Source organism: Lithobates pipiens, unplaced genomic scaffold, assembly GCF_037356315.1.
Source record: "Lithobates pipiens isolate NorthernLeopardFrog02 unplaced genomic scaffold, aLitPip1_a1.2 Scaffold_23, whole genome shotgun sequence".
NCBI classification, from domain to species: domain Eukaryota; kingdom Metazoa; phylum Chordata; class Amphibia; order Anura; family Ranidae; genus Lithobates; species Lithobates pipiens.
Genome location: NW_027507785.1, coordinates 74131239 through 74144302, shown reverse-complemented (window position 1 = coordinate 74144302; position 13064 = coordinate 74131239). Strand labels below are relative to the sequence as shown.

Sequence of the window (13064 nt, the reverse complement as noted above, 5' to 3'; positions counted from 1 at the left end):
AGCTATGAAGCCCCTGATGCTGATGCCACTGATTAAGTCTTGTTGGGATGTGGAATCTCTGCAGGACTTCAAGGCTGCCTAGTTTTGAGGGTGTTCAATCATTTCATCTGGAAGAATGTTTTTGGTAAAGGGTTGAATGGGCACAATTAACACCCAAAGACCAATTTTTCAGCACCTGTTTGACAGGTGTATATCATTGCAATTTTTTACTGCAAGGCCAATTCTTGCTTTCATCAAGAGTACCTCTATAGGGTTACTGTGGGAAGGCACCCCTGACACCCTAAGAGTCATTTTTCTGCACCTGTTTGACAGGTGCATATCATTGCAATTTTTACAGCAAGGCCAATTCTTGCTTTCATCAAGAGTACCTCTATAGGGTTATGGTGGGATGGCACCACCGACACCCAAAGACAAATTTTTCTGCACCTGTTTGACAGGTACATATCATTGCAATTTTTTACAGCAAAGCCAATTCTTGCTTTCATCAAGAGTACCTCTATAGGGTTACAGTAGGAAGGCGCCACCGACACCCATGGACCGATTTTTATGCACCCGTTACCTCTATACAAAGTCAAATTGACACCAGAATGTATCAAAAAAAAATCTCTGATATTTTTCCCAGTGCACTTCATTGTGGCCTCATCATACACACTGGCTCCCCAGCTGTTGCTGAGCAAAATGAAGGCAGCTTGTAGGGAAAATTTCATATTTTTTGGCTTTATAAATTCAATTATTGCTACAGCAGATTCTAGGCATGATACAGATCTGCCACTTTACAGGTAGACTCAGGGGACCCCCCAGGCACTATATTGGAAGGAATTTTTCATTTTTATGGTTTCACTTTTAAAATCTAAAAATCCCTGCTCATTTAAAAATTACGTTTTTCACAAACTTTTTTTTTTATTGATACATGTCCCCCAGGGCAGGACCCGGACCCCTATAACCAATGTATGCCCAAAAATGCTCAATATGCATATAAGCCTCCAAAATGGGCTCTTTTGATTTTTGACATTCGGGTCCCATTGACTTTAGTGGGGTTCGTTATTCAGGTCCGAACTTTTGCAGTGTTTTGGTACGAACGGAACAGGGGTCCGTTCGGCCCATCCCTAATTACTAGCAGCGCATGCAGTGAATAACAAAAGTGAGGCTTCCCACCTGTTAGTGAGGTGTCTCATCACACAGCGGAAGCAAAATAATTTTATACCACTTCCACTTTCAACACAAAACATGTTGCCATTTTCCTACCTGCAAACCATGTATTTTTTTGTCCAACTCCTGTATGATCTTCAGCAAGTGAAGGATTCCTATACAGACAAAGAGACTCATGGAATGGGTTATAAAGTCAATCCAAAAATATACTTAAAAGTCTAACTTCAGGAATTTTATCACCATGGCCAACATCATTCAAAACACTTCACCTAAGCCCATCCTGGATCCCTCTCAGCCTGTGACTGGACAGTGACAAGAGAAGCAGCACAATGATGACTATCGCTCTGTAACTCTGTTTTTTCCCTCAACCAACATGGTTCATGAGTTCATAAGTACATGAACTGATTGGCCCCTTGTGCTGCTTTTTCCTCCAATTCTGTTGTATAGTGGAGTGCAAGGGACTGATACCAAGTCAAATCCAGGTACTTCCACTGCTTACATTTAAAAAAAACATTTAATGATGTACAGTGCCTTGAAAAATTATTCACGCCCCTTGAATTTTTCCACATTTTGTCATGTTACAACCAAAAACGTAAATGTATTTTATTGGGTTTGATGTGGTAGACCAACACAAAGTGTCACATAATTGTGAAGTGGCCCCTAACTAAAATCTACAGGAACCAACTGCCTTCAGAAGTCACCTAATTAGTAAAGTCCTCCTGTGTGTAATTTAATCTCAGTATAAATATAGATGTTCTGTGAAGCCCTCAGAGGTTTGTTAGAGAACCTTATTCATTATGCAGGCCAAGGAACACACCAGACAGGTCAGGGATAAAGTTCTGAGGAAGTTTAAAGCAGGGTTGGGTCATAAAAAAATATCCCAAGCTTTGAACATCTCATGGAGCACTGTTCAATCCATCATCTGAAAATGGAAAGAGCATGGCACAACTGCAAACTTGGCAAGACATAGTTGTCCACCTAAATTGACAGGCTGGGCAAGTAGAGCATTAATCAGAGAAGCAGCCAAGAGGTTTATGGTAACTCTGGAGGAGCTACAGAGATCCACAGCTCAGGTGGGAGAACCTGTCCACAGGACAACTATTAGTTGTGGACTCCACAATCTGGCTATGTGTGTCGGAAAACGAACGCTGCACATCACCCTGAACACACCATCCCCACTGTGAAACATGGTGGTGGCGCATCATGTTGTGGGGATGCTTTTCTTCAGCAGGAATAGGGAAGGTGGTCAGAGTTGATAGGAAGATGGATGGCACCAAATACAGGGCAATCTTTGAAGTAAACCTGCAGAAGTCTGCAAAAGACTTAAAACTGGGGCGGAAGTTCACTTTCCAACAGGACAATGACCCTAAACATACAGCCAGAGCTACAATGGAAAGGTTTAGATGAAAACATATTCATGTGTTAAAATGTCCCAGTCAAGGTCCAGACCTAAATCCAATTGAGAATCTGTAGCAAGACTTGAAAATTGCTGTTCATAGATGCTCTCCAGCCAATCTGACAGAGCTTGAGCTATTTTTCAAAGAAGAATGGCCAAAAATGTGACTCTCTAGATGTGTAAATCTGTTAGAGACATCCCCAAAAAGACTTGCAGCTGTATTTGCAGAGAAAGGTGGTTCTACAAAGTATTGGCTCAGGGGGGCGCTGAATACAAATGTACTCCACACTTTTCACATATTTATTTGTAAAAAAATTGGTTGTAACATGACAAAATGTGGAACATTTCAAGGGGTGTGAATACTTTTTCAAGGCACAGTATTAATTTTTACAATGCTGCATTAATGTTTGCCCATTATTTGTTCCTAGATCTTTTATGAGACAAATGTCTTAGGATATGGCCCTATGCATTTCTCAGTAAAGATCTTTAAAACAAGAAGGCTATGCCCAGACCAGCAATATCAGAGAAGATGGCTTACTACAGGATTTATACGGTTAACATTTTTCAGCCTACTAAAAAAACATTTTCTAGCACAAATGCGCATTTTTAAACTAGTGGATAATGTAGTCTAACAAAAGTGACAGTTGAATACTTACCAATACTGCAGTTCCAAAACTTGGCAGAAATTGTAGCCAATGGTCTTGATTCCGCTCGAAAACCCACCCACTTCAAGCAAATGCTCACCCACTACATAGTTATATAGTTAGTCAGGTTGAAAAAAGAGACAAGTCCATCTAGTTCAACCATAAAAATAAATAAATAAAAAATATCAAACAATCCCATATACCCAATCCAATACCCACAGTAGATCCAGAGGAAGGCGAAAAACCCCAGCAAAGCATGATCCAATTTGCTACAGCAGGGGAAAAAATTCCTTCCTGGCCCCCAAGAGGCAATCGGATTTTCCCTGGATCAACTTTACATATAAATGTTAGTACCCAGTTATATTGTGTGCATTTAGGAAGGAATCCAGGTCTTTGTTAAAGCAATCTACTGAGCTGGCCAGAACCACCTCTGGAGGGAGTCTATTCCACATTTTCACAGCTCTTACTGTGAAGAAGCCTTTCCATATTTGGAGATTAAATCTATTTTCCTTTAGGCGTTGACCATAAAGTGAATAACTCAACAAGTTCACTATATAGACCCCTTATATATTTGTACATTTTGATCATATCCCCTTAATCTCCTCTTCTCAAGACAGTATAAATTCAGTTCCTCTAATCTTTCCTCATAGCTGAGCTCCTCCATGCCTCTTATCAGTTTGGTTGCCCTTTTCTGCACTTTCTCCAGTTACCCAATATCCTTTTTGAGAACTGGTGCCCAAAACTGAACTATTCCAGATGAGGTATTACTAATGACTTGTACAGGGGCAAAATTCTCTCTCTCTCTCTCATGTTATTATTGGGCTTATGATCTACCAAAACCCCCAGATCTTTCTCCACTATGGATTCCCCCAGTTGAACTCCCCCTAGTGTGTTCGATACATGCATATTCTTAGCCCCCAAGTGCATAACTTTACATTTATCTGCATTAAACCTCATCTGCCACATAGTCGCCCAATTAAACATTGCATTGAGGTCGACTTGTAAATTGGAGACATTCTGTAAGGATATTTTTCCACTGCCTAGCTTGGTGTCATCTGCAAAGACTGAAATTATACTTTTAATCCCAGACCTTATATCATGTATAATGATATTAAAAAGTAAGGGTCCCAACACTAAACCTTGTGGTACGCCACTGATCACCTTAGACCATTCACAGTAAGAATCAGGACTTCTGTCTTTTAGCTAGCTTTCTATCCATTTACAAACTAATATTTCCAATCCTGTAGACTTTACCTTACACATGAGCTGTATGTGGGGGACTGTGTCAAACGCTTTTGCAAAATCCAAGTATACCATGTCCACAGCCACCCCTCTGTCCAAGGTTTTACTTACCTCTTCATTTGTTTGACAACTTCTGTCTATCATGAACCCATGCTGTCTGTTGCTTAAAATATTTTTTCCAGAAAGAACTCATCTATGTGGTCTTTAATTAAACTCTCCAGTATCTTCCCAACTATAAAAATTAAACCAACGGGTCTATAGTTACTTGGTAAAGACATTGTACCTTTTTAAATATAGGCACCACATTGGCCCTATGCCAATCCAGTTGTACCATTCCCATCATAAACATGTCCCTAAAAATTAGATACAATGGCTTTGAAATGACAGCTCGCAATTCTTTTAGGATCCATGTGTGGATGCCATCTGGTCCAGGTGCTTTATCGACCTTTATTCTGTCTAAATATTTCTGGACCATCTCACTTTTGAGCCATTGTGGAACATTTGGGGCTGTGTCAATACCATCCCCATTATGGACTTGAGCTCCTCCATGCTCCATACTAGGAATTTGGAACTGTTCTGGGAATTTCAGGACTGGGAGAAAAGTGAATTATCCACACAATCTTCTACCTGTGCATAGATGCTATTAAGAAAAGTTACCCATGTTTGCTATAGCTAAACAACTGTGTTTTTTTTTTTTTTTTTATATATTTCCCTGCAGGAACACATGAGTTTCGGGTTGACCTGATCGATTATGAAAATAATTTCAGTTTTGCTGCCTATGCTTCATTTGCCATTTTGGGAGAAAAGGACAATTACCAGCTGAAGATTGGAGCTTATACTGGAGGAAGTGCAGGTAAATACCCTTTCAACTGGAAATAAAATAAAAGGGTTGTTCTAAAGGTGTTATTAAAACAATTGAATGCACAAATTCAAAGCTTAGAACACAATCAGCAAAATTTTTATAATGCAAGTGCTGCACAAACCGTTGGCTCTAGATAAATCCTGTATAATAAAGTTTACAGAAAAAAAACACATTATATAGTTGTGATGGTCTTAAATGTTTGACAAAATCAGAGCTTGTGTTCTTGGATGGGTCAGTAGTATAATTATTGATATGCTGCTAGTTGGGGGAACAGGAGAAGGTTAGACTCTGGTGTGGCTTTCTAAAGAAAGTAAACTGTAAAACTTTGCACACCTTTTCTTTTGTTGCTGCTGGATTTATTTAGTTAATTTAAAGTTCAATAGTACTTTTAGAGAATAAGGAGTGCTTGGTAATAATTTGTGTCAATTCCAACATTTAAAGCTCTTCCAATGTATATATATATGAGCATGCTCCAATCATATGTGCACGTTATGTGAAGTACTTACCCCTGCAGGAGCCACTAGTGACTGTGGCTCTTCTGTTCTGCCACTGCTCTTAGAACCGCTTCGTCCCCACTGACACACCTGGTTAGAGTTAGAGAGCCATTCACATCTGAATAACTTAAGCGTTAGCGAGTCACAACTATATAATAATGCACAGAAATTAGGCCACAGATTACCAGATGGCAGGTTAAGAAAATGTATTATATAAAGTAAATAAACAGCACAAGACTTAGCATCAAGCAATAAAAAAACTTCAAAGTTGCAGAACTGAATAAGGTGAACACTTGCCTATAACAGGAAAGACTAACTGAACTGTGGCAGTGTTAAAGCGAGTATAAACAGAGATAATTATTAATGAGCAAAACTAAACTCAGTTAATGCAAGGATACCATTATTGAGTGCACTCTATTAAGTGGTCCTTAGTGGAGTACCCCTAGATAGTGGTGTCTCATGTGCCTGGCGGCTTAATGCTAGCATTGGTTGGTTTTTTGGTGGGGCCCTTCTGTCATAGGTGCACAAGAGTCTGTTTTTTAAGCGTATGTGGTAAAAAGCTGTTGGGCTACTAAGTGGCAAGCAGTCTAAGTGGGACTGGGTGCACCAAGGGTTTAAGTGCAGTATCTCCTCTCACCACTCTTAGCAGGCAACAGGTCCTGATCCACATGCTTGGCGGTTCCAGACAGCAGGTCTCAAAAGGCTCGTTCTCTCAGCCCTGGCTCACCCACATGTAGTCTCTGGCAAGCTGCAACAACAGGCCTATACTCCCTCTGGTGCAAGCAGACAGGCTTAGGTGGTAAGATCCTCTATGTGGCACTTCTCCCATACCCTAGTGACACATCCCATCCTGCAGCAGGTCTTTTCAGCTTGGCTTCACCTTGCAAAGTATGACCAGCATTCTTATTTTGCCTGGGAAAACACTGACCTGTCTCTCCTCCTCTGTGTCTCTAAATCCTGATTCTTGTAGTTTAAAGTCTCTCTGTCCCCTATTCAGTTGTATTTTACTTTCCCTCTTAAGAAGCTACAAGGCCCAGTGTCCTTTGTGGCAAGTGCATCCTCCCCCTGATACTGATTGGATCCAATCCACCACAATAGGAGGGAGGGGGAGGAAGTGAGCGGTGGAAAATTACAGAGCCCACACACATGACGAACACGCGTCGGGACGCTACCGGAAGTGACGCAATCGAGCTCGAGGCTCGTTTATACACTGCATTTGAAACTTGTCTGCTTGTGAGTACATTACTGTTTTGCTGTAATAAATCATATGTGTTGAGAATTACTACACTATGGGGCTCCCTTCCTCCTTATTTCTTTAACCCCTTACATATGCACCAATTGCCGAGGTAAACCTACACCCCCCCCCCACGCTGAGTGCTGCTGAGCAAATACTTAAAGGGACCAACACAGCGTGATAGGCAGGAGACGCCAGGATCCGTGGATACCAGGATCTGTAAATATCGGGACAAGACCTCGAGGGATAAAGTACAGGAGTTCTGAGGATATACATATCACACGCTGTTACCTTACAGCTGTAAGGTAAGGGGACACCCATACTCCAACCACACAGGACCACGTGGGATATATTCACCTCTTTCACCACCATCACCGATTATATTGCTCTGTGCACTTATATACAGACACGGACATTATATGCGATTTGTCGACATATGCGACTTTTGACATAATCGCCACCGTTTATCGCACAAAGCAGAATGGTCACACTCTGATATATGCTATTGTTATTTTTTATATAATTTCTTGTAGGTATCGCACACAGTTTTTTGATTAGTTTGTGGGATTCTTTTTACTCCCTTAACACCAATATTACTTATGCGTTTATTTTGATTTTCTGTCATTTTCTTGCACAATTGAACTATTGAGCTGTTCACGGTCGCAGGAATATTGTTTTGATGATTATATGGTAGAGAACACCCGCACGGACCTTGTTCTACCACTTCTGTGACACTAGCACTTTATGCGACTTCTGGCAGCTACAACTCACCATTTCTTGCACATACGTTTTATCGAGTTGGTGATTGTTTTATACATATTATCCTATTTACCTTATTGTGTAATAGAATATTCCACACACCTTCTCACCTTTAGCACTGGCACTTTATGCGATTTTGTCAGCGTGAACAAATCGCACTGCGATTCACTATTCTTTGTGATTGCTTTATATATATTGTTTTATTTAATCTATGGTGTAGTTAATACTTTCATGATTCTATTTATTGTCTAGCACTGGCACTTTATGCGATTCTGTCAGTTATAAAATCACATTAGGGATTACTTATTCCAAGCATTGCAATTTTTTCTTTTTTTTTTCTTACTCATTACATTTGTCTCCTATCTTGAATATCATCATGCTATAGTGGTGAGAGTTGTCCACCACCCCCTTATAAAAATACGCACAACTTTTTATATACCTTTCTCTTACTGTATACGGGAATATATATATCACGCACAATCTTAGTGCCTATAGAATTTATTAAGCCTCCTAGGCCAACTCCCTATTATAGTACCGCGCATCACTACTTTTTTACCTCCATACACATGGAGCTACTGCTGTTCTGAACTGGGGGGGGGGGTGGGGCAGTAGGCAGGTGGGCGGGGGATGGGCTGCCATTTTGCCAATAGCAGCACTGAGCACAGACTGTGGGTGGGAGCACAGAGCTCGAGGACATGGTTGGATAAGAAGGTGAGATCCAATGATGAGTCTGTGTAAGGCAGCAGTGTGCTGCAGAGTGGCGGGGGGGGGGGGGGGGGCTGTCAGAGAGCCGGAGCATTGTGTATATAAGTCAGCAGTGTAATCCAGGGGGAGGGGGCATAGAGCTGGAGTATTGTATGTATAAAGCATGTTAAATTCATGTTAGTGGTCCAGGGGATTCAAAATTGTGAGTTTAGTGGCCCAAAAGGTTGGTGACCACTGTCTTAGACCACACTGAATCAACATATGCTTATGAGCTTTTCCAGGTATGTCCACACTGGTGTATAGACGAGGTCATCCGAACCAATGCTTTAACTTTTTTCTCTTTTTTTTTTTTTCCTTTCAGTGTAACCAGCACTTTTAATGCTTAAGGTGGTTCTAATGCCTAAGGGCTCATTTACACTTGCTTCAAAACAAGGCTGCAGACACGCTTCTTTAAAGCTCTCTGAACTCCAGACAGCCCTGTTTACACTTTGTTTTTGCTTGCTTCGCTTCAAAAATGATATCCCATGTCGCTTTAGTGGTGCTTTAAAGCATTTTCAAAGCCTCCATAGAAGTCTATGGCAAAGCTCACTTGAAGCACCTGCAGCTTTTGAGAGGCTCTAATTCAGCTTTAGCTTTGCTTTGTTTTGGAGGTGTTGCAGGTATGAGATATCAACACACACACTCAGGGCATCTACCAAGTTCATTAAAGCTTTAATAAAGCCCAACTGAAGCATCGTTGAAGCACAACTAGACCATTATCGAAGCACCACTGAAGCATCACAGAAGCTTCAAAAACACATAAAAAAAAGCATGTTGAAGTGGTAGGCGCTTTAATGTGTGTTGAAGTCCAAGCAAGTGTATATGAGCCCTTAAAGGGGCCTTCAGTAATTTTTTCAACTTTCCATCTATTAAATCTTCTGCCCTTGTTGTTTTAACTTTGAATAGTAAAACATTATTTTTCTGCCAGTAAATACCTTTTACGGCCCACTTCCTGTTTCTTGTCTGGTAAAAAAGCCTAGGCTTATGTCATCATGCACAGCGCTCTCTCTCTCACTCTCGTGAAAGTTTGCCAGGAAGGGAGGGGGGATGAGTCATATGAGGGCCAATGAGAGCTGCAGGGCTGTAGGTATACCTCCTATATGTCTGCGTAAATCCAGGAAGTGAACAGGCAGCAGCTTCAGCTGCCCACAGTTAAAATGGATGCAGCCAGACTGCAAGTGAAGGAAGATTTCTGCAGCATATTTGGCAAGTACAGAATCACAGTATATAGTGGTTGAAGGGAAGCTTCAGAATGGCAAAGATGTTTTTATTACAAATTATGTGAGCAGACTGCAGTTCCTCTTTAAGGTTTTCTTACCTTTATGCATTCAATACATTAAGGTATAAACCTTCTGTGCTGCAGGATAACCCCATTTATACTTACCTGAGCCTGATCCAGCGATGTGCACAAGAGCGGTGGCTCTTGCTGCTGTCTCCCTTTTTACTGGGCAGATTGATAACAGTGGGAGCCATTGGCTGCTGCTGTCAATCAAATGCTGTGACAAGGGAGCAGGAGGCGGTGTCAAGCCACATTGCCTGTGTCAATAGACACAGACAAGGCAGCTAAAAAATGAGCCCGCACTGATGCCCCAATAGAAAGTGGCTGACTATGGGGCACTCACTGAAGAGGAGGAGCCAGGAGTGCGGAGCTTCAGGACCGCTTTGTACAAAATCATTGCACAGAGCAGGTAAATGTACCATTTATTATTTTAATAAAAAAAAAATACATTTCAATGTTACTTTAACCCTTTAAAGTCCACATTTTTCAATGAGTTAGCGTGACTCAAAATGTGCTCCACCAAATGTTGGAGCAGAACGTCAAAGGGTTAAGACTTAAGAGCAGGACTACTATATTGCAAGATCTTGCATTTTCCTTCACAACAGGAATTTTTTTTTTTTTTTAGAACTCTGGTATGAACCACCCTCACAATTGCATTTGAGTTTATATAAACATATTGTTAGCGATGAGGTTGTCTGCTGGTAATCCCATTACCAACATCAGGCAACCGGAAAAGACTTCAGCAGAAGTTTGCAGATGGAATAAAGCCAATGAACTGTATTTTTTTTATTTGCAGGTGACTCTCTTGGATACCATAACGACCGTCCCTTTACTACAAAGGACAGGGACAATGATATACATGGCACCAACTGTGCAGTAGACTTTAAAGGTGCTTGGTGGTATGGAAACTGCCATAACTCCAACCTGAACGGGCTGTATTTGCGTGGAAAACATGACAGTAATGCAGATGGAGTTAATTGGGAGACGGGCAAGGGAGATTATTACTCTTATAAAATCACAGAAATGAAGTTTAGGCCGATGTAACCTGCAATTTCAGGAGGAAGGATAATTTCAGGAGGATGAAGGAAGATTCCTTGTCCATCTAACCATTTAAATTTTTTTCTTTAATTGTCCAGGTGTTGTATATTCGAAGTAAAGAAAGATTTTGATTGGCTGCTATGGAAAAACAATTTTTTTTCTTCAGGAAACGTAATAAATAGAGCCATGTGTAAACCTAAGTATTTGCTTTGCCCCAATTAGCCATACTGAGCCCAAAACATCTCCATTAAGGGTTTGGTTTAGTAATAAAAAAAAACTGGCAAAGACAAAACTCTGTGTGAATCTCTTTAATTTTATCATCGCTGTTTTTTAAAAGAAGTGTGCATGTGTGTGTGTGTGCACGCATGAGGACTGATTGCCTGGGGTAGGTTAAACTGTGCTTAAAGTGGCTTTAAAGGCAGAAGATTTTTAAAAAACATTTTGCATGCATCTCCCCCCCCCCCCCCCCCAATGCCCAAGGATTAGGCAAATCAATGTTTAAACCTAAGGAAATGGCATCTGCTAAATAAGCTTTACACGCTGCCTGCCCTCTCCCTTTAATAATCCTGCATATGGTTTGTAATAACAATTTTAAATCTGTTTTAGCATGAGGGAACTATAATAAAGTTAATATAAATTCTTTCACCAAGTGTTAGCATGGTGGTACTGTTTTCATGTGTGAGTTAGCTGTAGTCATGCCCAGAGGCCAAGAGGTAAAACTTCCACACTGGGCCCCACACCGGAAGAATAATGTCTTTTTACTTGCCAGCGACACTTGTTCCAGCATTGACTACAGAGACATTTTGAGAGATACTACATTGAGTATGGATTATCTCCACCAGATCTCTTACACACGGTGCTCATTACAGTTTACCTTCTTCAACCTAAAAGGCATGGAGGGACGCTGCTCTGTACTTCATAAGGTCTCACAAGCCATGGTCCAGGCCCCTTCTGTGGAAGGGTTCTGTTCAGCCGCCTAGGGTGCCCAGCCGCTGGTTTCCCTACTCCCTGTCTCCCACGGTCTCTGTGTTTTGTAAGTGTTGGGTGCGGGTGTGGTGCTGTGTAATGCAGGGGATGCCGCATGGCAACTCTGCAGTATGTTACATGTACTTAGGCAGGCAGGGGCCCCGTCCAACCGTAGGATCATTAGAGGCGCAGTGCAGCACTGGAGGATATGTCCAGAGTCTTCCGACAGAACGGAAGCAAACACACCCCTTGCCGCTGTGCGCCTCCATGATTATATCAGTGACCTGTCTGTGTCTCTGGTCTCTTCCAGTACTGCCAACTCTGCCAGCTCTGCCTATACATGTTTCAGTGACTGAGAGTTGTGACTCGTATCCTGAGTCTAGTCATGTGACCTCTGAGCCGGCCCCCCCATCACTGTCATTTCTAGAGGCCAGCTCTCCCTCCCAGAGTTCTGTCGCCTGTCCTGTGTGTACAGCGGCAGTGTCACTCACAAGCAGGCATGCTATATCCGATCAGAGAACTCAGTGCCTGGTGAGTGGTGACAGCTGGAGGCATCGAGGCTGGGTTTGTGCTGGACAGTGTTTGGATGCAGTCTGCAGAGCAGAGTCCCAGTGAGTGAACTTGAAGTACACTGTATTTCTGTATAGTGTGTATAGACTGATCTGCCCTCAGACTCCTCACATGTGTGATGTCATAATTGTACCAAGCACATGGCCTGGATGTAAGGGTCCTCCTCCCCCCGTCTCCTCCTCCCCCCTCCTCCTCCCTCCCTTTCCTCCTCCTAATTATTTCTCATTTTAGCCTTGTACAAAATAAAAAAAAAAATCTAACAGGGCGTTTGAGGAGTGTTGCCTAACACGACATGAATGCCTATATAACACATCCAAAATGCTCATTAAATGGTAAAGGTGTGTTAATACACTTTAACACATAGAATAAAGTTGGCGCTTACACCAGGCTCAGTGTTAGCCCACCAGCCTAAAAAGCACATGGGGGATGATTAAGAGGAATTTTACAAGATGACTAGTAAAAAGTCCATATAGTTCATATGATAGCACCTTGAAGGCAGTCCAGTGGAAGATAAGAAGTGACTCTTGGAACAGCTAAGGATAAAACACACAGGCCCTACTCTAAGTGCAGTATAACAGTAAATCTAATGCACAAAACAGATATAAATACTCACAACAGTAGGGTAAAAACCGTCATTTTTGGCACAAATTGACAAGCGTCCGAGAAGGGGGTGTATCCATGGAGCTT

At 41.7% G+C, this 13064-nt stretch overlaps 1 protein-coding gene across 1 annotated transcript in view; it reads left to right on the top strand.

Moving 5' to 3' along the window:
- LOC143927668 (ficolin-1-like) overlaps positions 1–11133 on the top strand; it is a 30176-nt gene extending 19043 nt beyond the window's left edge. Inside the window, exons 8-9 of the mRNA XM_077451891.1 lie at positions 5150–5284; positions 10600–11133. Of these exons, the coding sequence (XP_077308017.1) occupies positions 5150–5284; positions 10600–10847 (383 nt within the window). The 3' untranslated portion in view covers positions 10848–11133. The remainder of the gene's footprint in view (positions 1–5149; positions 5285–10599) is intronic.
- The last annotated feature ends 1931 nt before the right edge of the window (positions 11134–13064 follow it).